General features: G+C 34.7%; 1 protein-coding gene across 3 annotated transcripts in view; it reads right to left on the reverse strand.

Annotated features, from left to right (window-relative positions):
* HGF (hepatocyte growth factor) overlaps window positions 1-22,745 on the reverse strand; it is a 100,608-nt gene that overhangs the window by 66,095 nt on the left and 11,768 nt on the right. Inside the window, exons 3-6 of one of the 3 annotated variants that reach the window (XM_027838575.1) lie at window positions 14,730-14,842; window positions 11,361-11,475; window positions 777-919; window positions 87-549 (exon numbers count right to left, since the gene is read on the reverse strand). In XM_027838575.1, coding sequence (XP_027694376.1) covers window positions 524-549; window positions 777-919; window positions 11,361-11,475; window positions 14,730-14,842 — 397 coding nt within the window. In that variant the 3' untranslated portion in view covers window positions 87-523. Of the gene's footprint in view, window positions 1-86; window positions 550-776; window positions 920-11,360; window positions 11,476-14,729; window positions 14,843-22,745 lie in introns of those variants that run through there. The other 2 variants (XM_027838574.1, XM_027838573.1) reach the window with 2 other exon arrangements.

Below are 22,745 nucleotides of genomic sequence, written 5' to 3' on the forward strand. Positions count from 1 at the left end.
ACAATGCTGGAATGCTTATTCTTCCATCTTGTGAATCATTCAGTTTTCCACTGCAATAGCATGGACAATGCCCATTTATGCTGCAGGAGGAGGTAAAAAAAAATAAAAATAGACTTAGGGTGCCTTCAATCAAGAAAGCTTGGGAACCCCTACTGTAACCTCTCAGATAATATTCTGTGTTGTGCTTAGTGCTCCCCATATGTCCAGTAAAGCACACGTACCATGTCCTCCAAAGCACACAGAGTAAAAAGGCTTGCATTGTCCCAATCCTATATTCTTCTCCGGTGTCTTCCAGGACAAAGCTTCCACAGAAGCAGCTGTCTGGTGAGTGGAATTGATACATGACTAACAGGTCTACTCCCTAACCTGCCCCTTTGGGAATTGTAAGGAAGGGGCCGAAGCGAGGAGGAGCAATGTGTGTGTGCACACGTGCATACCCCTGAATGAAAGAGAGAGTTTCTCCCTCTCCTGTCCTCCCCCTGAAGGGATTCCTGAAGCTACCTCAAGGCTCTCTCTGTGGGGTTTAACTCAGCCAGCTCCTATTGCCACCTGCAGGAGAGAACCATGTTCATTATTTCACATTCAAACTAGAACTATATTCCCTCCATATTTAACAATCCTTTTAAAGATTAATCTCTAAATTAATCACATATAAACCACTCCTAATGCCCATTTCCACTGGTAATTTGATTAGTTTCTATTAACAGTCAGGAGGGTTAGAATTCCATATTAAAGGGAAACAGAGTGTCCCACCATGCGTTAATGTGTTAATTTACCTTCTGAACACTGAGGAATGTCACAGACTTCATGGCGTACCTCTGGATTGCTTGTGAAACACCAAGGTCCCCCTTCTTCCCCTCGAGGATTTCGACAGTAATTTTCCTGTAGGTCTTTCCCCCGATAGCTCGAAGGCAAAAAGCTAGTTTTAAAATGATAATCATTACAGTATAAGAGCATGCAAATCTTCTTATTGTAAATGTTGTTTTATTAGTCATTAGGTGCAGGGGTATTTCTTATGCACCCACCCTGACTGATTCATTCGAAGAGAAATATAACATTCTTGCCCTTCCTTCTTTTGTTTTAATCAAATCAGAAAAATACTTAAGTTTCGTTCTTTCTTTTGCTATACTGGTGTCATATTACATGCATATGAAATTTTCATGATTTGAATTACAAGCTCAGCAATATTACTAAAATATGTGTGTGAGACACAGAAAGAGAGAGAGAGAGAGAGAGAAAGAGAGAGAGAGAGGAAGGAGAAAGGGAGGGAGGGAGATGTAATACTTTAAATAATACTGACAGAATCCTAAATTCTACTCAGTAGGCTTAAAATAGAACTGTATTTGCTGTTCCTGGGCTGAATCTAATTCGTGGTGTTGTCAAAGTCAGGGTTATGTTCAGTCTTTTCAGTCATGTCCAATTCTTTGTGACCTCATTTGGGGGTTTTCTTGGCAAAGATACTAGAATGGTTTTCCATTCCCTTCTCCAGTTCATTATACAAATGAGGAACTGAGGGTTAAATGACTTGCCTAGGGTCGCACAGCTAATATGTGTCTGAGGCCAGATTTGAACTCAGGTGCTCTTGACTCCAGGTCTAGCACACTCTCCACTCCGCCACCAAGCTGCCCTCTACTTAGAGTAGAGCAGTTAATAGGAGAGAGAGTTTTAGTTGGCCTTCTTTATTTCTTGCAAGCTAGAATACCACTATGGTGGTGTTCTGATTTCTGTCTAGTGGTGAAGCACAGGAGTAAAAGTTGCATGGATAGGATTCCAATCTCGTAGATGTGTGAAGTACCTATGATCTGCAGCACATATGTGAAATTCTTTCAAGTATTTTCCCTTTAATAATTTTCCTGACAGTTAAGTATTTACCTGTCCCCTCCCTTCTACTTGAAGAACTGATTTTTTCTTCTACCTTGATCAACAGATTAACTGGGTTTAGTGAAAAATATAATTTACATTTCAATTTGTAACAAACAGCTCAGGTCTAAAGTTCTCTGATATAGATTACCTTCCTTGAAAGAGAACTCAGCTCCTTTCAACTACAATTTTTTTAAAAAAATACAGTGTTGTAAATTACTATGGGTGACCTTAAGGGAGTTCCAAGGGTAATTTTAACTATCCCTGGTTTTCACTTTATTTTCGGTTTTGGAACTTTACCCCCATTATATGTGGTTATATTGTTTTTTTCAAAAATCTTCACATATTATGGAACCCACTTTTAAATGGATCTTCCATAAAAGGAAACAAATAGAATTTATCAATCTGATCCTTCCAATATTAAATATATTTTAATTCATATACTTTTTGAAAGCTCCTTCTGAAATTATACAAAAGAAATCATCTAAAGATCTTTAAGATGGATCTGAATTAGAATACTAAAAAATGAAAACAAACTGAAACTCCAAGTTATTGCTTCATAATTCCAGATTTTATTCACTGAAATAGAAATCAGAAGATTCATTATTTCCTTGTCCAGTCATATAAAGCGTATCACAGAATGAATCTGAAATGAATCTACTATAACAAAATTGTAAGCTCTGCACAAGAAATCTGTTTAATGTTATACATTTAAATATATACATGAACTGACACTGTTCATGTGTAATGAACCACTTAATAGCTGTATGACCTTGAGCAAGTCATTGAACCTCTCTTGACCTTGGTTTCCTTGTCTATAAAATGAAGGAGTTGGACTAGACAAACTCTAAACTCCCCTTCAGCTCTAAATCTGTGATTTGGAAACATATGTGTTTCACAGGGCTTTAGCGAGGAAAATATTTTTTAAAACTTTAAAGCTTTATGTGCATGAGAATTGTTGCTATTGCTGTTGTTAAAATAATAATTACTCATTGTATACAACAAAAAGAGATTTTTTTTCTTTGAAACATTAGCCAATTTGTCTCAATTGCAAATGTTCCCCTATTACATGTTCTTTTTTGTTTAGGTCATGGCAAAAGAGAAATTTTCTTTTTTTTAAAGAACAGTTCCCAGTCATTTTTTCCCTCTGTTTTGGGAAATTGGTCAATGAATAATATCTGCTTAATTAGATTTCCCATTTTGACCAAAGTCAGTGATTCTAGTTCATGATGAAAAGCCAGAGAAAGACCATGACAGTCTAGAATAATGGAAAGAAACTTTGTGTTCAAGAAACCTGGGTACATGTTCCTCCTTCGATATATGTGACTTTGTTACTCTGGGGCAAGTCATTCAAATTTGGAGTTCCCAGTAACTTCATTAAGAGTAGACATTAATGATGGTCACTTTCACTCCCTATTCTCTGGCCTTTTCCTCTACACCCTCCCCAGCTGCCTTGGAGCCCACACCAGAGATCATGCCCTAGAGTTTTCCCCTGAGGCCTCACTGTCCAGTGCATTCCTTGCTGACTAGTTTCATGGGCTTTCACTTCATTCCCTACCTCCAGCCATTTCTTTCTGAGCCTTACCAACTCCTTTGTTGCCCTTTCTTTACCACCATCCTCTTATCTCCAGTTCTGGAAACATGATTAAATCAATGTTGCAATTTCGGATGGTGTGGGTCAGTCTTATCCCCTAAGGCCCCAGAATCAATGTCTATAACTTTCAGTAAGAAAGTGATTGGCCCTGGCCACTATTCACCTATATGTCTTGTTTCCCTCTATTATAAATGTTCTTGATTTGGCATTCGTGAAGGAAAGAGGCAGACAGAGAAAGAAAGACAGAAAGAGAAAGACAGAGACAGAGAAATCATGTTTCACTGTGATTGATTTCCTTTGTTGATTTCATTGATTCATTGATTTCATTCCTAAATATTTTTTATGAATTTCAACACTTTATTCTGAGAAGAGATCCATAGACTTCACAAGCACACAAAAAAAGATTAAGAATTCTTGCTCTATCGAAAAATAAAAGTTCTTTGAGGTCATGGACTGGCTTTATTTTTGTATTTTTATCCCCAGAACTTAGCATATTGCTTGGAGCATAATAAACACTTTTTATGTATGTGTATATATATATATATATACACATACATAAAAAGTGCTTATATATACATATTTATATATATACTTATATTTATATATATACATATATACATATTTTTTCTCCTCTCCATATATAAACATTCATTCACTGGCAGAGAGTGTTTTGTTTGTTTGTTCTTCCTTTCTGGGAGGAAAAGAAATACAAGAATTAATGACATTAAAGTTTGGGGAGGGGAAAGGAGGGTAGGAGAGGGGGAGAGAGAAAGAGAGAAAAGATGGAGAGGATGAGAAAGAGGGAAAGGGAAGAAAAGAGAGCAAGAGAGAAAAAGAAAGAGAGCTAGAGACAACAAGAAACCTCAGGGAAATTTTTGTGGCCAACATTGTGCAGCCAGGGAATTTTAAAATTCCATTTTGGTTATCCTTGTGAAGCAGTTTCAAAACACAAACTAATATGTATGACAAATAGGTATTTTTAGATTTCTTTTCAAATTAGTTATTTTTTTACTATGTTAGAACTGAGAATGCATAAATAACATATTCACAGAATGTATTAACCAGTGCTGTAAGAAAGTATAACTATATTATTAAAGTTCAATATATCTTTATCTAATAATGGTCATTTCTATCAATGCTGTTTTATGAAAATGAGATTTTTTTAAGATAAGACCTAGGAACCTGTTTCCTACTAGTGAAAAAAATTTAAATGCCATGATATTTTTTTCTTTGCCCACTCAAGAATGAGATCATCATTCTTTCTTCTGTTTTGAAAACAATGAACATATCAATACTTCATTTACTAAATGACCTTTTATAATGTGAAAGTTTGCATCAGAGCATGAAATAGGTCATCAATAAAATTTGTGCCTTCAGAAACTATATGAGTCAAGATCTAAGTCATTAATTCCAATAATTACTTGTTCAAGTTTGTAGGAAATCTATCTTTTAAAGCATAGCATGTACAAAATATCTTTATATAAGAATTCATATCCTTATATCATCTTTATTTTAGATATGTAAAAACAAAAAAGGGTGATGTTAATGTAAATTTAGTGAACTAATACACTCCATTTATTAGAAAGTTTGAGTCTATAACATAGATGTATACTTTTCATTTATATCACTTAATGGAGTTTTGCAAAGATCCAATTATATATATCAATGTGTGCATACATACATATATCATACATACATACATGCATATATATATATAGCCATGTTACCTTTAACCTTTCTTGGTTTCGGTTTCCTCACTGGTAAAATGAAGGGTTAAGAATTTAAATCCAGGGGCAGCTAGGTGGTGTAGTGGATAGAGCACAGGCCTTGGAGGCAAGAGGACCTGAGTTCAAATTTGGCCTTGGACACATAACACTCACTAGCTATGTCACTCAGAGCAAGACACTTAACCCCAATTGCCTCACCAAAAAAAGAAAAAAAAAGAATTCTAAATCCATGCTCCTACGAGTCTCCATCTCACAAGGCTGTTGTGTGGAAAATTCTTTGTAACTCTTTAAGCATTTATAAGCATGTGAACTATTAATCTTCTTTTTTAATTAATAATAATAATAATAATACCTATTTCATTGGCATAGGGAATTCCAAATGAGGAAACTGCCAACAAAATCAGAGATACGCAGCAGCTAAATGCTTTAGTGGATAGATTGGTAGACATGGAGTCAGGAAGACCTGACTTTGAATGATGTGTCAGGTACTTTATACATGATTCTGAACAAGTCACTTATCCTCACTCAGCTTCAGTTTCTTCATCTGTAAAATGCGGATAATAATAATTCCTATTTTATAAGGTTCTTGTGAAGATCAATTGAGACATGAAAAATACCCTAAAGCCTATGTAAATGCCAGTTATTGTTATTATTATTGTTATATATTCCTGGCTGTAAACATGTATTTCATAATTATATGTGTGCATATATCCATCTTTATATATATATAATATGTATACACATAATCATATACAGTGAGGTATATTATATATATATATATACATAACTGAATTTTTGTGAAACATACATATACATAGGATCATAAAACTATAGTTAGAAGGTACCCAAGAGCTCCTTTAGTCTCCCTATTACATAGTGGAAAACATCTTCAAAAGGCTAACTCAGAACATTTAAACATAGTCACTTTTCCAGGTTAAACAGACTTTTAGACTTTCCTCACAGGTTCTGTTTTCCAAGAATTGTTTCCTTTTTGCATTCTAAATTCTTTCCTTCATTTTTACTTTCTGGAATTCATAGTTTATCATAGGGTTCTTACTCTCCAGCAAATTTCGTACTAACATAGAGAGTAATTCACAGTTCCTATATGTTATACTTCTGAATTTTGGTGGAGGAGGGGGGTGGAATGCAAAGAGAGCTGGGGACGAAACCTTTGATTTCACTGTCATAAAGAGATAGTGGTTGAGCAAACACCTTCCACCAGTGCAAGTTGGTATCTTCTCTGTAACTTAAAGTTTTAGGGAGCTACCTACACCACTGAGAAGTTGTGACTTGCCTAGAGTCACACAGCCATTATGTGTCAGAAGTAAGACTCAAATCCAGGTCTTCCTGGCCCTCTGCCAGGCTCTTTATCCACTATAGTACACTTCCTCTAGTAAGTTTCTTGTTACCATCTTGAGAAAATAATTTCATAGTTTCTATATACTTTTGAATCTTGATATGATTTGTTTTTGTTTTTGTTTTTTAATTTCTTTATACTGTTGCCTAAAAGTTCACTCCATCATCTTAAACTATTTTGGGTTATTCTTTTAACAAAAGTCAGGAATTTCCCCATTTTATGATTGTGCATTGCTGGACTTGAACCATATGTGTGTCTGTCTGAGCCCTCTTCCAAGTTTTCATTATGATAATAGCCTCTTCAAATATTTACCGATATACATATATACCAGGGGTGGGAAACCTGCAGCCTCAAGGCCACATATGGCCCTCTAGGCCCTTGAGAGCAGCCTTTTGACTGAAAACAAACTTCACAGAACAAATTCTCTTAATAAAAGGATTTGTTCTGTAAAACTTATACTCAGTCAAAAGGCTGTACACAAGGTCCTAGAAGGCCATGTGTGGCGTCAAGGCTGCAGGTTTCTCACCCCTGATATATACATACATATGTATGAATATTATAATTAAAAAAAGGCACAATCACTTTTCTCATGCAGACTGCATTCTAAAATGGACATATTACCATGGGTCTCTAAAAAGCAGGGCAAAAACAAATGACTTGGCAATAAGTGGGTTTACATATAAGTGTAGTTCCTTTAGGATGGGAGCTATGTATTAAAAAGTAATGTATAAACATTTTACTTTAAATGCTTTAGTAAAGCTTTTCATTTCAAGAAATTCAGGGTGTCCCAAAAGTCCTAGGATAGCTTTAAGCTTTAGCAGATTAAAACTGCACTAGATTTTTGAATATATACATTATTGCAATTTTTCTATAAATAATGAATCATGCCCACGTTTGGTAGGGCAACTGAATATACAGATAAGAGCAATGGAGAACAGGGACCTAGTCCTGTCCCCTCTGCTGCTAACTTATAATATGCAGGCACATTGCCTAACATCTCTGAGCACCAGTTTCCTTATGAGTAAAATTATGTGGTTAGTCTAATCTATGAGATCATATTCAGCACCATAATTCGGTCAACCAGGTTTGCTTAAAGCAAGGTACTTCTTATCAAATGCTGAATAGAGGCAAATAAACAAATAAAGACTAATATTTTGAGAACATCTTGTCATCCCACCCCAATCTATGTAGATTTGGAGGGAAAGATGGAAGGGAATGTTGTATGTAGTGAAAAAAGAAATAGAACAAATTCTCCTGGATGTAGAAAATGTAAAGAAAATGAAGAATTAGCTCATTAGTAGTATTAGCCTTAATATAGTAAATTTGCAGTTTCATATACAATCATCTTGTTTATTGTACTATGTTATGGAAATGCTTGTTTTATTCCATAAATTGAAAATAAATTTTTTAAAAAAATACTCTATGAAAAGTTTTCCAGGAAACCAAGATAAAAAGATTCTCTTTTATTTCCCCTTCTGTCTTTCTGGTACATCTGGTCTTCAAGGCTGCTTGGTATTATAGTTGATAGATCTGTAGTCAGGAAGACCTGAGTTCAAACCCTACTTCAGTTATAATTGTGTGCACCTGGACAAATCACTTAATGTCTATCTACCACAGCTTCCTCTTTTGTAAAATAGGGATAATAATAGCTCTTAATTCCCAAGGCTGTTGCAAAAATGTGATGAGATAAAATGTGTACTAGACTTTGCAAAACTTAAATTGTTATATGAATTCTAGATAGTATTATTATTATGCCTGAGCAAGATCAAATTAAGTCAAGTTATTTATTAAACACCACTATGTTCCAGCCACTGTGATAAGTGGTGGCATTTGTGCATCCTGTGCTTAACCTGAGGTGAAATTTCAGAGCTGCCTTTGGTTTTTCCTTTTCATCTTTGTTTTTGGTTATGTTGCATACAGCTAGGTGGCTCAATAGATATGGTGTTGAGCCTGGAGTCAGGTGACCTGAATTCAAATCTGGCCTCAGACACTGAACAAGTCACTTAACCTCTGTTTGCCTCAGTTTCCTCAACTGTAAAATAGGGATAATAACAGCATGTACTTCACAGAATTGTTGTGAGGATTAAATCAGATGATAATTATAAAATGCTTAGCACAATGCTGAGCACAAAATACCTGCTATATAAATCCTTATTCCCTCTCCTTCCTCATTATACTGTGGTCAATTTGTTCACATAGTGAAGTTCGGGATAAAGATGAAGGCTAGCTGACTCTGGTGTTTTCTTCTATCCATTCATTCGCTTGTTCATTCATTCATTGTATATTTATGGAGCACTTCCTCAGTTTGAACCTTCCGCTATGGACTATAGCATACTGAGCTCTCTGCTCCTGTTCATGGAGTCATAGGGACATAGATTTTGACCTAGAAAGAACCTTGACATTATCTGGTTCATACCCCCTACTTTATAGACAAGGAAAATGAGGCAGAGTTGAAGAGACTTCACACAGGTGGTTAAGAATAGACAGGCTTTAAACAGGTCCTCTGACTCTGATCCTATCAAAGCTTTTAAAGGGATGGGTGGCTGGAAAAATCTTCGAAATGGAGTCTTCAAATTTAATTTTAAATTTAACTCAAACTCTCAAGATGTTAGCCTAAATTTTCTTCCCTGAGTATCTTATGTGGATGTAAAAAAAAAAAAAAGCATGATTTTTATACATTCATTTACCTCATTAATGGAAATGTTGAACAGCAAGTAAAGAAACTAGACCTATATCCCCAGGTCACCTGACTTTCTGCTTTATCTTTTCTATTCATTTGACCATCTATCATCATGTTACCATTAAGTCTATTTATAAAGTATTTCAATTCAAGGAGTCAACAACATATCATTACTTCAGCCAAGGGCATATTTCTTACTTCATCACCCCTGAAACATGGTCCAAGAATCAAGCACTTTACTTTAAAGTGTTTGTATATACCACACCCCAAAAGGACAACTAGTGGATGAAGGTCACTTCTTCCTAAAATAGTGTAAGCATGGAGAGCTTGCAAAAAGTGAATAAGAAAGTGTCTCTGTAGTAAGGCTTTCTATCACAATGAAAAATTAGTTGATAAAGCAGCCGATTGGACTTGACAGTTCTCTAGTTCTAGGTCTCTGATGTCTCACTATCACAAGAATATTGGGGTTGAAATAGACCTCTGTGGGTCCAGAGTATGTCCTGGCACTGTGGAAGGATCAATTTCAAATGTTATTCCTTTGTTAGTGGAAAACTTACATCATTTTCTGTAAGGGCAGGATCTATCTAAGTGTAATTTTATCCTCCTAATGCAGGTAGTGAAACCAAGCTAATCATCGATAGACAAAGTCAAATTATTTTCTCTTTATTTTAATTCAAAGATGGCACTATGTTCTAGGGAAAACCAAATGTCATTTTGACTTTAAAATTACTTATTTAGAAAAGCAGTTGTAAATCTCTAGTACTGAAATGTTTGCAGCTGGTTAACCCAACTGTATAAAGTACTACATTAATAAGAACAAGGTCAGGAGTACCATTCTTGTGTTGGTCACCAGTTACCTTTGCTCTTTTCTGTGGTCAGAGCCTATACTCCTAATCCAGGTTACATATTTTGCAAATGTAGGCCATTGGGTATAACACAGGTAATATGAAAGTATGGATGGATTAGGGCAAATGTTTTACCCCTACTGGGGGTGGAGGAAAGGGTCTAGGATAGACCATTAATATTGTTATTTTTTGTTGATTGAGCATTGATGGCATTTTATATTGAAATAAGTCTGATTCTTAAATTTAATTATATTTCAAGCAAATAAACTAGTTGCTCATTCAATGAAATTCATATCTGAGATTAATCTTGGAAAATGATTTGATTTCCCCTCCAAATCTTGGCACTTATTAGCTATTTAAGAGTCACTAGGGGGTTTTGTTTCTCATCCTTTAATCACACAGTCTAATAAATCTGTCTGTAATCCCCACATATCTTTAAATGGAAGGTCAAAAAATAATAAATGGTATTTCCAGCAAGAGGGAGATTTCCCCACCTTGCATCTGATGGCAGCCATGCCTGAGGAGAGCATCAATGAAAAAACAATAGACACTTAGTTAGTAATCCACAGAATACACTCATTAGACTCCCTGAACCTCTGTGAATCCAAACCTGTCTCCTATTACTATTTCTCTTCCAAAAAAGACTTTCACAGATAAAAAGTTTTCACAGGCTTTGGAGTCAGTGAGCTACAGGCGCAATCAGAAAAGGGACTTAGCAGAAAAATTCAGTTTCTGCTAACTCTCCAAGGTATATACATTGTAGTTTGTCCTCATGAGTTCACAGGGATAACTTGTATCAGTTATATGTATTTAATAATATATGCAGTCATAAATAATCAATATCTATATGAATAAAAGCAATTATAAAATAACAGAAGACAAATGAAATTTTTATGCTAAATCTTTAAGGATAAACTGGCATATCCTTCTCCAAATATCCCATATTTGCTAACCATGTGCACACACATGCACACATATACAAGCTGATTCAATGTATTTTATTTTATTTTATTTTTTTTGCTTTTTGGGGGGGTTGAAGCAATCAGGGTTAAGTGACTTGCCCAGGGTCACACAGCTAGTAAGTGTTAAGTGTCTTAGGCTGGATTTGAACTCAGGTCCTCCTGACTCCAAGGCCAGAGCTCTATTCACTACGCCACCTAGCTGCCCCTGATTCAATGTATTTTATTGAATGATTTACATTATGGTAGAAGTATACTAAAATCTGGCTAAATAACTTATTTTCTTATATTAAATTTTTTTAAATGTCTAGATTAGTATTTCTTCGTACTATTCTTACCCGTGTTCATGTGGTATCATCGAATTCCATGGTTGGCATTTGATACCACTCTTAGTTATAGATATAGTTCCCTTGTAGCTTCCCCCTTTACCAATGATACAGTTTCTAATGTAGTCTATTGGAAGAAAGCAGAGAAAATATTAAAAGCATGTGAGACATATGTTTTACTTTTTAAAGATGGAAATAAAAACTCCATTCAAACCTGTAAGTAATTAGCTCAGCCTTATACATTATTTCAATTAACAGAAAAAAAATTCTACTCTAAGGATTTCACAAAGCATTCAAAACATTTACTACCTAGAAGTTTGAGGGTATTAAAAAAGTAATGATATTGGTTAAATGTCTTTAAATTGATGTTAAAATTAACAAAGTAACAGTAGAGCCTCTTATTTAGATAAATGAATATATTATTTGTGAATAAGTATTTTACTCTTACCTAAATTGTTTTATAAATGTTGAATTGAGATTTGCCCTATCCTTATGTGGGTTTTACTTGCCAAATTAAAGCTAAGGTAGCCAGAATTCATTATGTATGCATGTATGCATGTGTGTGTATATGTGTGTGTGTTTAGATGATCATCTTCTATTAAATGTGTAAGATAGTGATGTCAAATTGGCTCCCAAGCAGGCCACATGTTGACTTAGAAAACCACATATTAACATTAAATATGTATTTTTATTTATTTTGTTAAATATTTCCCACGCATACTTTAATTTAGTTCAGCCACCCTTAGAAGTCTTACGGGCCACCAGGAGCATGTTTTGACACCTCCGGTGTGAGATACTTATTCTTCCTACCTCATAGAGACAATGAATACAAAAATACTCTGCAATCATAAAGAACTTTATAAATATAAATTCAGCATCATTATCCTTGAGCATCTAGCCAATGACCAGGGAAATAATCAAAGTGGATATACAGTTTACACACACAGATTCATGCGCCTAAAAAATAATAGTTCAATGTCCTAACAGACTTTATTATGCATATCTTTAAAGTTCCATTTTAAAAATGAATGTGTACTATTCATTGTCATTAAGAAAAACTAAAAGTAGCATATACATATTTTATAAACTATAGCTCTGATGATTCCAACCAATATGAAATATTATTGACATGATTAATATTCTTTGGCTATTTATCATTAAATCATATTCTGAACAAAGTATCTTGTTAATATTCTCCATGATCTGTTCAGATTATCAAAACTGACAAATTATGGAATACCTTGGTCTAGATTTCACTTTTTAAGTTTATTTGTGGATGCAATTAAGAAAAGCTTCTGTTATTTTTTTTTCTTATGGATACAATTTCTCATTTCCCTCAAATCTCTCTATCAAAACGATAGCAAAATTATATTACTACAGTAGTCAACACAACTTAAAAGAAATATAAAATAACATAAATAACTTTTTAAAATTTCATGTTAGGTGATTTTCAATCACAGCTTAAAATTCAAAATTTATATGTAGAGTAGGATACCTTTGGGCTGGTATTGGAAAACATGACTAAAATCAACCTTATGACATAGCTTTTTTAAAAATCATATGTAGTTATGTTTCTGGGATATAATTGGACCCATTTGAATCTGCTTAATAGTGAATCATGCTATAATAGTATTTAACACTCTTCTTTATTAGACTTACTAAAACATTTTAAAATAAAAAATGAATGCCATATATACTCGCTTTCTATTATTCAGTGCATTTCAAATTTTACACAAGGGAAAAAGAGCTTTCCTAAAATTTCTGACATCTTTTTTCCAGGAGCTGAAATACTGTTCATTTTACTAATGAGTTGGTGAGGGCTGTGTTCAGCTGCCTTTCTGTGAGATGTCTACCTGGTGTGGGCCATGGCACACCAGATGAAAAAAAAAATCTGTGTTTGACAGTTAACACCTGTTACTGTATATATTTGACCAAACCAAAAATCTGTCATGACAGAATTGGTCAGTGTAGAACCAATGGCCATCATGAAAAGCACTGTTATGTTACATGTGAATAGATTGAATAGATTAGCCACAGCAAAGCTGCTGTCTCGAATTCTGCTATGTCAGGTCAGGGACTTTTTTTTTTACCTTGAGATGTAAAGATTTACAATGAATTTTCACAACACTGAGTAAGTAAAGAGCTCAGAGTTCACAATTTGATTGGCTATTTATATATGCTAAGTTGGACCACAAAATGTCATTTTAGATGAAAATTAATGGAATATTTGATTTCTAAGCCACTATTTTAGACATAAATTAGTTTTTAATTTCCCTGCTCAATTTTATCTAATTACCTTGAGAAATCATAATCTCCACCTGAATCTTTTTTTTTTTTTGTAGAAAGGGTTTAATCATAGTAATTTTGAAATCAGGTAGCCAAGTTACAATTACTGCCAACACTGTTTCATGGAATTTACCATATAATTTGTTTGAAATAATAAGCACAATTTTGTTTTAGTATTTTATGATTTATATAGCACTTCCATATACATTATCTCATTTAATCTTTAGAACAACTCTGCAAAACAAGTAGAAGAGGTGTTACTGTCCTGATTTAATAGACAATACTGAAGCTCAGAGAATTGAAGGGGCACTTTTGGCAGTACATACAAAATTCTTTGAGGAACAAGTCACAATTCCCCTCAGGAAAATAGTCAGGCAATCTCTCCAACCAAAAATGCCCTAACTGAAATGGTTATGAATGTTTTTAGTGTCTCTTAATTTATTGTTGAGTCATTTTTCAGTTGTGTCCAACTTTTCATGACCCCATTTGGGGTTTTCTTGGCAAAGACACTGGAATAGTTTGTCATTTCCTTTTCCAACTCATTTTACAGATGACGAACTGAGGCAAACAGGGTTAAATGACTTGCCCAGGGTCACACAGCTAGTAAGTGCCTGAGGCTGGATTTGAACTTAGGAAGATGAGTCTTTCTGATTCCAGGACTGGCACTCTATCCGCTGGGCCACCTAGCTGCCCCTGTTAATTATTTAACTAACTGCATAATGAATCCAATCAGCTGTGAAGAATCAGTTTTTAAGTTGTTTTGAGGATGGGGGAAGTACTCAAGAAGTATTTATTTGCTGGTAATATATAAACATAGCCTTAGTCATTTTTATAAGGAAGTTTTGAATCCAACTGTTGCCCTTCTGAGAGGCAGCTGGGACACAGCAGAAGGTACACTGGACAGGGAATCGGAACACCTGATTCCAGTTCTCCCACTAACAAATTAGCCATGAGGACTTGGACACATCTCATGACCTCTCTGGCCAGGTTTTCTCATTATCTATAAAATCATGAGATTAGTCAAACTAGATGATCTCTCAGATCGATTAAAGTTCTAAAAGTTGTGATTTTAAAATTTAAGGAGAATCGAGTTACCTTTGTTTTCATACAGATCAAATTCATGGTCATGCTTCTTTCTCACTCCATTTGACATGCTATTGAAAGGGAACCAATGACATCGTTTTTTTGCTTTGTCAAAAGCAAAGGCCCTGAAAAAAATATCTGAATGAAAAAAAGGAATACCACTTTTTATATAGCTTTTACAGTGGGGGTACATGGTATACCAAGGAGAAAAATATGACAGTAAATACATTATTATATAGGCACAAAAGAAACTCAAATGACATTCAAACCCTCCCATGTGATCTTTACAATAAAGAGAGAATAAAATTAACTTTCTGTGGTGTTTACTTAAAATACCAGTTTTCTCACTAATGCATTTTCACTTTTAATTTTACATTTTTCTTCTAAAAATGAGAACTTTAAGTCATTATATGAAAGCACCCAATCTTGCTTACATTGTAAAAAAAATTCCTTTTTTCTTTCAAAAATAGAACTCAACTAATAGGAATTTCATGTTTTTATTTAGAGAAGAACTATCATTTATAGGCTACCATAGTGTACCCAATATTATAAAGTGCTCAAGAGAAAAAAAAAATTAAATGTTAATGGAAAATATTGCTAAAATGTCTGTGTAGTCACTGTTATTATAGAGAAGTACTATGAGTGAGATTTTGTTCACTACCATTCTTCCAAGACAAACCTCTAAGCACCCTTTGTACAAAAAGAGCTATAAACACAAACATCATTATTATACAACAATTAAACACTTTATTTTCCTTGTTCATATATAGATATTAATATTCCTTAGGTTAGCCTTATTGACAAACTGAATTTTTCTCTCTTTTGATACTTTAAAATTGTTATAAAATTCTTCTAAATGGACTCTTTCATGAATATTTGCATATAATATAGCCATATGTAGGTATCCAAATGTACAACCAATCAGAATTCATACTCCTTAAGACTTCCCCTTTTAATCTCTAAATGTGTACTTTAAGCAACTCTTGATACCCAATAATTTTTACATTTTCAATAATTAGACATTTTGTGTGTTATTAATCTAACCACTTTCAAGTGACTTAATTATAAAAATCTTTAAAGATAGTTAAGTGGATTTTGAAGAAGTTGATGCAAATCTCACATGACATCCACTTCCCCAAATTTTATTTTGAATCTTTCATGATTATTTTACAGGTATACTATTCTATTATGTATCTGTATTTTCTCAAAATATGGCATTTGTTTATTATCCCTATGTACATTATGCAAATAAAGATATTTTTGAAACTATTTCTCATTTAAGAAAGTAATAGTGGGAAGTAAAGTTCTAGATTTTAGAACTTCACACATTTAACTGAAAAAAAATCTGTAAAACTGATTTTTTTTTGGTACTTGTCAGGAAATGACATAAGGCAATAACATATAGGGAAAGTCTGTTTTAATCAATTAAAAGCTAAGAATCTATAAATATTGAATCATGAATTATAATTAGTAACAATAGTTTTATCAGGTAGGTCTAGTTCAGGGATGGGGAACCTGTGGCCTTGAGGCCAAACGTGGCCGTCTAGGTCCTCAAGTGAAGCCCTTTGACTAGATCCAAACTTCACAAAACAAATTCCCTTAATAAAAGGATTTGTTATGTAAAACTGGGACTCAATCAAAAGGCCGTACCCAAGGAACTAGAGGGCCCCATGTGGCCTTGAGGCCACAGGTTCCCTACCCTTGGTAATATAACAACATTACTGCTTAGTGAATTACATTAAAACCACTCTTCATCATTCTTCCTTTTATTGCATCTAATCAGAATTTTTTTCCCTTCTTCTCAAGATAATACTATGAAACTGTGTTATCCATCTCCAAAACTCCTTTTGTTTTAGCTCCCCAACAAATTAAAATATCTTAAGGCCATCTATTTTTTCTCATCTTCATTCCTTTCCATTTATTATATAACTTTCAACTACCAGCTTTAGTTATCTTTTATAGTATCTACTTTATGCATTCCTTCAATGCAAAGTGGTATTGTGGAAAGAGCAATGGTCTCAAATAAAATGACCTGAGCTCAAATTTCAGTTTAGCCATGTAAGAATGGGTCAGAAATTTGATCTCTCTTTGCCTAGTATAATGGAGAACAGGCTGATGAGGTCTTAGTACTTAGAGTCTACATGGATATGCTATGCCTGGTGGGTTCTATAGATCATACGCAATATTACATCCCTGGCTTCAATCCAACACATAGAACTTTGGTGAATGTGTTTGGAGCATGTGTAATGGAGAGGCTTTTTGCCTTAATTCATAGCATTGACAGATGTAGTCTATTTCCTGTCAGCTCACTGCATGATGATAAGACTTCTCATTCAATTCAACAAACATTTATTAAGCACCTACTATATGCCAATCACTGTGCTAAGAAGTGGAGGTACTAATAAGAATAAGAGACTGTCCTTGCCTTCAAGAAGCTTATAATCTAATGGGGGAAAACAACTCACAAAAGGAAGCTGAAAAGGGGGTGACAGTTGGGGTGGGTTATGGGAATGGGGGGAGAGGTTCAGGAAGATGTTATATGAAGTCGAAGCCAAGCAGAGCTGCTGTTGGAAAAGGAATGCTGAGATGAAACTGAGTGTAGTAGGCTGGAGGAAATTCCCTCTGAGACACTCTCTCTTCCCTGGTAACATTTAAGTGAAGAAGAAGAAATGTTGTGGGCTTTAAGGCAGGAAAAGAGGTAATAACATCAGTGGACTGTCACAGCTGCCTTATCTCAACACTTGGGAACCATGTGGCTTTGAATGCATGATCCCTCTATTTCCTTTGCTTCTTCATGTTTATTCTTCTGGGGGTTTTTTTGGTTTTTTTGTTTTGTTTTGTTTTTTATCTTGGGCAAATGAGAATCAGAAAGGAATGGACCAGTTGATGACATTGTGAGTTTTTAAAATGTTTGAAGAGCTACCAAAATGCCCCTCAGCGACAGCATCCAATACAATCAATAGTTGAATTCAGTGAATTCAGCCTTGACAAGCAAACTACTTAACTCCTCCCAGCAATGAATTGACCAAGAATCCAAGATACCATCTCTTATAAGTGGAGTGCCTCCTCCAATTCTACAACAAAAAATGAATTTGTTGGGGACATCTTTATGGAAGAAAAGGATTCCCAGAGCCATTAAGTATCACTTTTGCCCTGTTTGGGGATAGAGGTATATATTGTAGCAGTCAATTTAAGTTTGGGTCTGTTCTCCTATTGTTGCACCTCAATCATTGCTATACTTTCTCAGCAAATAAGGCTTTTTAAAAGCTAATTGATATTCATTGGTTAATTAGTAGTTGGCAGAAGTTAGCTAGTTAAGTGATATTATAAGTGATGTTAGAAAATGAATAACAGTCCCTCTGGAACCCTTGGAGGGAAGAAGTATTAGCTACCTTTTAGTGACCTGATTTGCTAAGTTGAGTGATAGTTCAAGGAGTGAGGCCATAATTGGTGCTACACAAGATTTCTTTATTTAAAAAAAAAACACCTATTACAACTTGTACTACTTACCTTGAGGGGTTTTGTGAGGAAAAGTCTTTGTAAACCTTTTAAGCTCTATGTTGGACATAGTTCATTTTACTTATCTATCATATTAATTCAACACTCTTCCTTTAATTTCCTAGATACATTTTATCTTGGAAAAATCTTAATTAAATAATAGTCTAATTATAAGCAGACCATTCAGATTTCTGGAGTATTTATTATATGAAAGATGCTGTGGAGATAAAAATTAAGACCCATCATCTAATGGAACAAGTATTGTATTTGGAGACAGAGAACCTACATTTGAATCTTGTCTCATTGACTCATTACTTATGTAGACTTTTACAAGTATTTTAACCTTTCTGAGCCTCAATTGCCTTATCTGTAAAATGAGAGAGTAGGTAATAGGTGACCTCTAAGATTCTTTTATCTCTGTGATGCTATGATGTTTTCATCTAAACATTCTAAAGTCTAATACCTCACCTCCATCTCTTGGAATCACACAGTTCAAGGGCCATTTTCTTCACTGAAGTTGTTTCTGATCCCTCCAGATAATAGTGCACTCCCTTCTAAAATGACTTTGTATTTATGTGTGTGTGTTTGTGTGGGTGTGTGGGTGTGCATTCTGTATATACATATAAATATACATGCTGTCTTCCCATTGGGATGTATGCTTGTTGAATTCAGGAACTGTTTCCCTATTGTCTTTATATCCCTAACATTTATCAGAAGCTAGCACATAATGTTGTTTTTGTTGTTCAGTTGTTTCAGTCATATGCAACTCCTTGTGACCCCATTTAGGGTTTTCTTGGCAAAATACTGGAATGGTTTGTCATTTCCTTCTCCAGCTCACTTTACAGATTAGGAAATTAAGGCAAACAGGGTTATGTGACTTGCCCAAAGTTACACAGCTAGTAAGTGTCTGAGTCTTCCTGAGTTCTCGGAAGTCTATACACTGTGCCACCTACCTGCCTTCTAGCACATAATAATAAGCACTTAATAAATGCTTGTTGATTGTTTGATAGTAGCAGTATTGTCAGATCAGCAAATGAAATGAGTAACATGATTAAAATGCAACCAACACTGAAGAAGACATGATGAAAGTTTAAGTTAGTAACCTGCTCATCAGCCTATTAACCTAAAAGATCTTTGCATTGTAATTTTTCTACTTGTATCATAATTGTGATTTTAGGTATAATCTCTCATGGATTCAGATGATATCTTTGGGCCCTTATTTATGTGTTCTTCAATAACAGATGAGGTCAATCTAGAACACACAAGTTTTGCCAAATTTACACAGATGTTTCCACATGTAGAGATTGGCTTTTTATTGTTGTTGTTATTTCTGTCATCCTTTTTTCATTATTTAATTATGGTAAATATGTTCAGAATGCATTATACACACTTATACTATGCCTCTCCTTAAGTTTATGTCTTCTATGGTTTTTATCTTTAACCAATTTTTAAACTTGATCTTAAGAACCCTCTTTTTATTTTAAACTCTTTTTTGATGCATTTTAGTTATGTTATTTCCTCTCTAGCCAGCTGAGAATCAATCAATAAACATTTATTAAATGCCAACTACGTGCCCGGCATCTTGCCAAGCACTGTGGATACAAAAAGAGGCAAAAGATAATCCCTTTTCTCAAGGAGCTCACAGTCTAATGGGGGAGATGACAAATCAACCATCTAGTCATATTTCCTACACAGCAAAGATAAAACTTAATAATATTGATGTTCAAGACCGTTCACACCCTGATCCCAAACCACCTTTCCAGTTTTATTTGTCAATATTCTACAACTCTATGTTCAAACCAAATTGAAACACTAACCATTCCTCAGATCTTTTTTCCTCCTTTTTATGCCTCTTTGCCACTATTAGCAATGCTTTCCATGCTTACCTAAAATGCATTTTAACCAGCTACTTTACCTGCATCAATTTGTTATATCTCTTCCACCCTTTAAGAGATGGAATAATACATAGCACAGAATAAGGAGAAAAAACAAAGGATGAAGAATGGTTTAAGATTCTAGTTCTAACATTCACTAGCTTTATCTGAGGACAAACCACTTCAACTGAGTTTGTTCATCTGTGAGATAGAAAGGAAATCATACTTAAACTCTACCTAGCACACATGGATATTGTAAGGAACATATCTGAAACCTTAAAGTACCATTTAAATATGAATTATTATTATTATTTAATGATTATTTCAGATATTATGTTCTCCAGATCTTCACAGCCCAAAATTATGTTCTCCAGATCTTCATAGCCCAAAGTGATATGCTCTTCATGGAAATTATCATATAACTTTGTTTCTACCTCTTTGATATTTTAATTTATATTTTTGTATTATAATTTGTGTTGTGATTGATGAATATTCTTGGCTTTTCTTCCCTATTATATACATTCCTTGATGTCAGGGATTATTTCATGCATCTTTCCATTCCCAAGGTCTTAACATAGTACCTTATAATACCAGACACTTAATAAATGTTTTATGTAACAAAGTCAATAACAGTCAAAATGCTTAGTAGTGTTTTCTTAAGACAGAATGCTAGTATTTATTTATCTGAGTTCCCACTTGGTCCAAAGATGCAGCCATGATGATTTTTTTCATAGAAGTTCAGTATGACTTCTCTCTGGTCCATTAAACAATGGAAATAATACATAATTTCATAATAAGCTATGAGCTAAATTCAAAATATAACAATTTTCATATATAAGTGGAAACTGTAAAATTGGCAGATCTGACTAAAGCAAAGAATTCAGTTTGGAAATATAAAGAGAATACCATCTCATCCCTGTCTGTATCCAGGGAGACATTAGCTATTCGTAACTCAGCCACAAACTAGAAAATGAAACTAACATGATTTAGGGGAAAGACTGAGTGAGAAAATCTGAGTTAGTGTCTGAGATTCTTTCCTTACAAGCTATATGACATTGATCCCCAGTTTCCTCATCCATAAAATGAGGGCATTAAACACAATGCTATCTAAGATTCTTAATGGTTCTAAGTCTATGATAATAATGAAAATAACCAGCACTTATGCAGAACTTTAAGTTCTGTGAATCATTTTATATGATACCTGATTTTTTCCTCACAACAATCCTTTGAGGCTGGTACTATATTATACCCATTTTACAGAAGTGGAAACTGAGGCTGAAAGATTTCAGTTTAAGGGACTTGCCCAAGGACACACATATGTCAGAGGCAGCATTTGAACTCACTTCTTCCTGACTCTAGGTTCAATACTCTACCCATTGCTCTACCTAACTACCTCTATTGCTGATAAGAGAAATGAGCAATTTGATTTACAACATCCTGAGAAGACTGAAAAAAGTGGTGCCTATTGAATGCATGGCTTATTGCCTAAAAGAAGAGATAAACTTTGAGGAAAGTGTTCCCTTTCCCAATAGGAAGAAGAGAATATATTCTGACAACTACCTACTAGTTTAGACCTGTTGTTTCAGCCTGCCAATGTACTTGCTCTGAAAAAGATTTAAGCGTTTTAATGGATTGCAATCCCTTATGAGTTTGCAGTGAGACGTGGCAGCTAAAAAGGACAATATGACCTTGGGCTGCACTAAGAGAGGAAGAGCTTCCAGGAATAGACTGGGGATAGTCCCACTGTAATGTGCCTCCAGCACAACTCATCTGGAGGATTATATTGAGTTCTGGGTGCCACAGCTTAAGAAAGACATTGATAGGAGAGTCCAGAGGAAGCTAGTCAAGATGGAGAAGGGCCTTGAAATCATATTATATTTAAATTTCTTGAAGGAACATTTAGCCTAAGGAAGAGAAGACTTGAGGTAGACATGATAACCGTTTCCAAGTATTTGAAGGACTGTTATGTGGAAATGGGATTAGACTCTCTTCTTCTGACCACAGAGAGCAGAGCCAGGAGTAAGGAGTGGAAGGTTTAGACTTGATGTCAGGAAAAAACTTCCTAACAATTAAAACTGTCCAAAAATAGAATGGGCTTTCTCAAGAGGTAGTGGATTCACCTTTTTTGTAGATCTTCAAGGAGAGACTGGACAACCACTTGAATGTGTTATACAGGGGAATCTTTTCAGGAATGGATTAGACTACATGGCCTCTAACATTCCTTGTAAATCTCAAATTCTATAATGGCAAATCTCTAATTCAATAATTTCTGGGATTTAAATTCTCTCCCCTGGTGTGTTAACTTTCTCTTGAAGCTTTTACTCCATTTGTAAATTTAGTAAGCATAATCTTTTCCTTCATCAACATCAGTGATAAAAATGTTTAACAAAATTGGGCCAAGGATAGGATCCTGAAATTCTATATTGGAGATGTTCTTCCTGGTTGGCACTGGTCTCTCTCTCTGACCACTTATTTGGACCTCTCTTCTTTTTTTTTTGTTTTGTTTCTTTTTTTTTTTCAGGCAATTGAGATTAAGTAACTTGCCCAGGGTCACACAGTTTGTAACTGTCAAGTGTTTGGTCTGAGGCCAGATTTGAACTCAGGTCCTCCTGACTTCAGGGCTGGTGTTCTATCCACTGCACCACCTAGATGTCCC

The sequence above is a fragment of the Vombatus ursinus genome, unplaced genomic scaffold (genome assembly GCF_900497805.2).
Source record: "Vombatus ursinus unplaced genomic scaffold, bare-nosed wombat genome assembly UNPS02014830.1, whole genome shotgun sequence".
NCBI lineage: Eukaryota > Metazoa > Chordata > Mammalia > Diprotodontia > Vombatidae > Vombatus > Vombatus ursinus.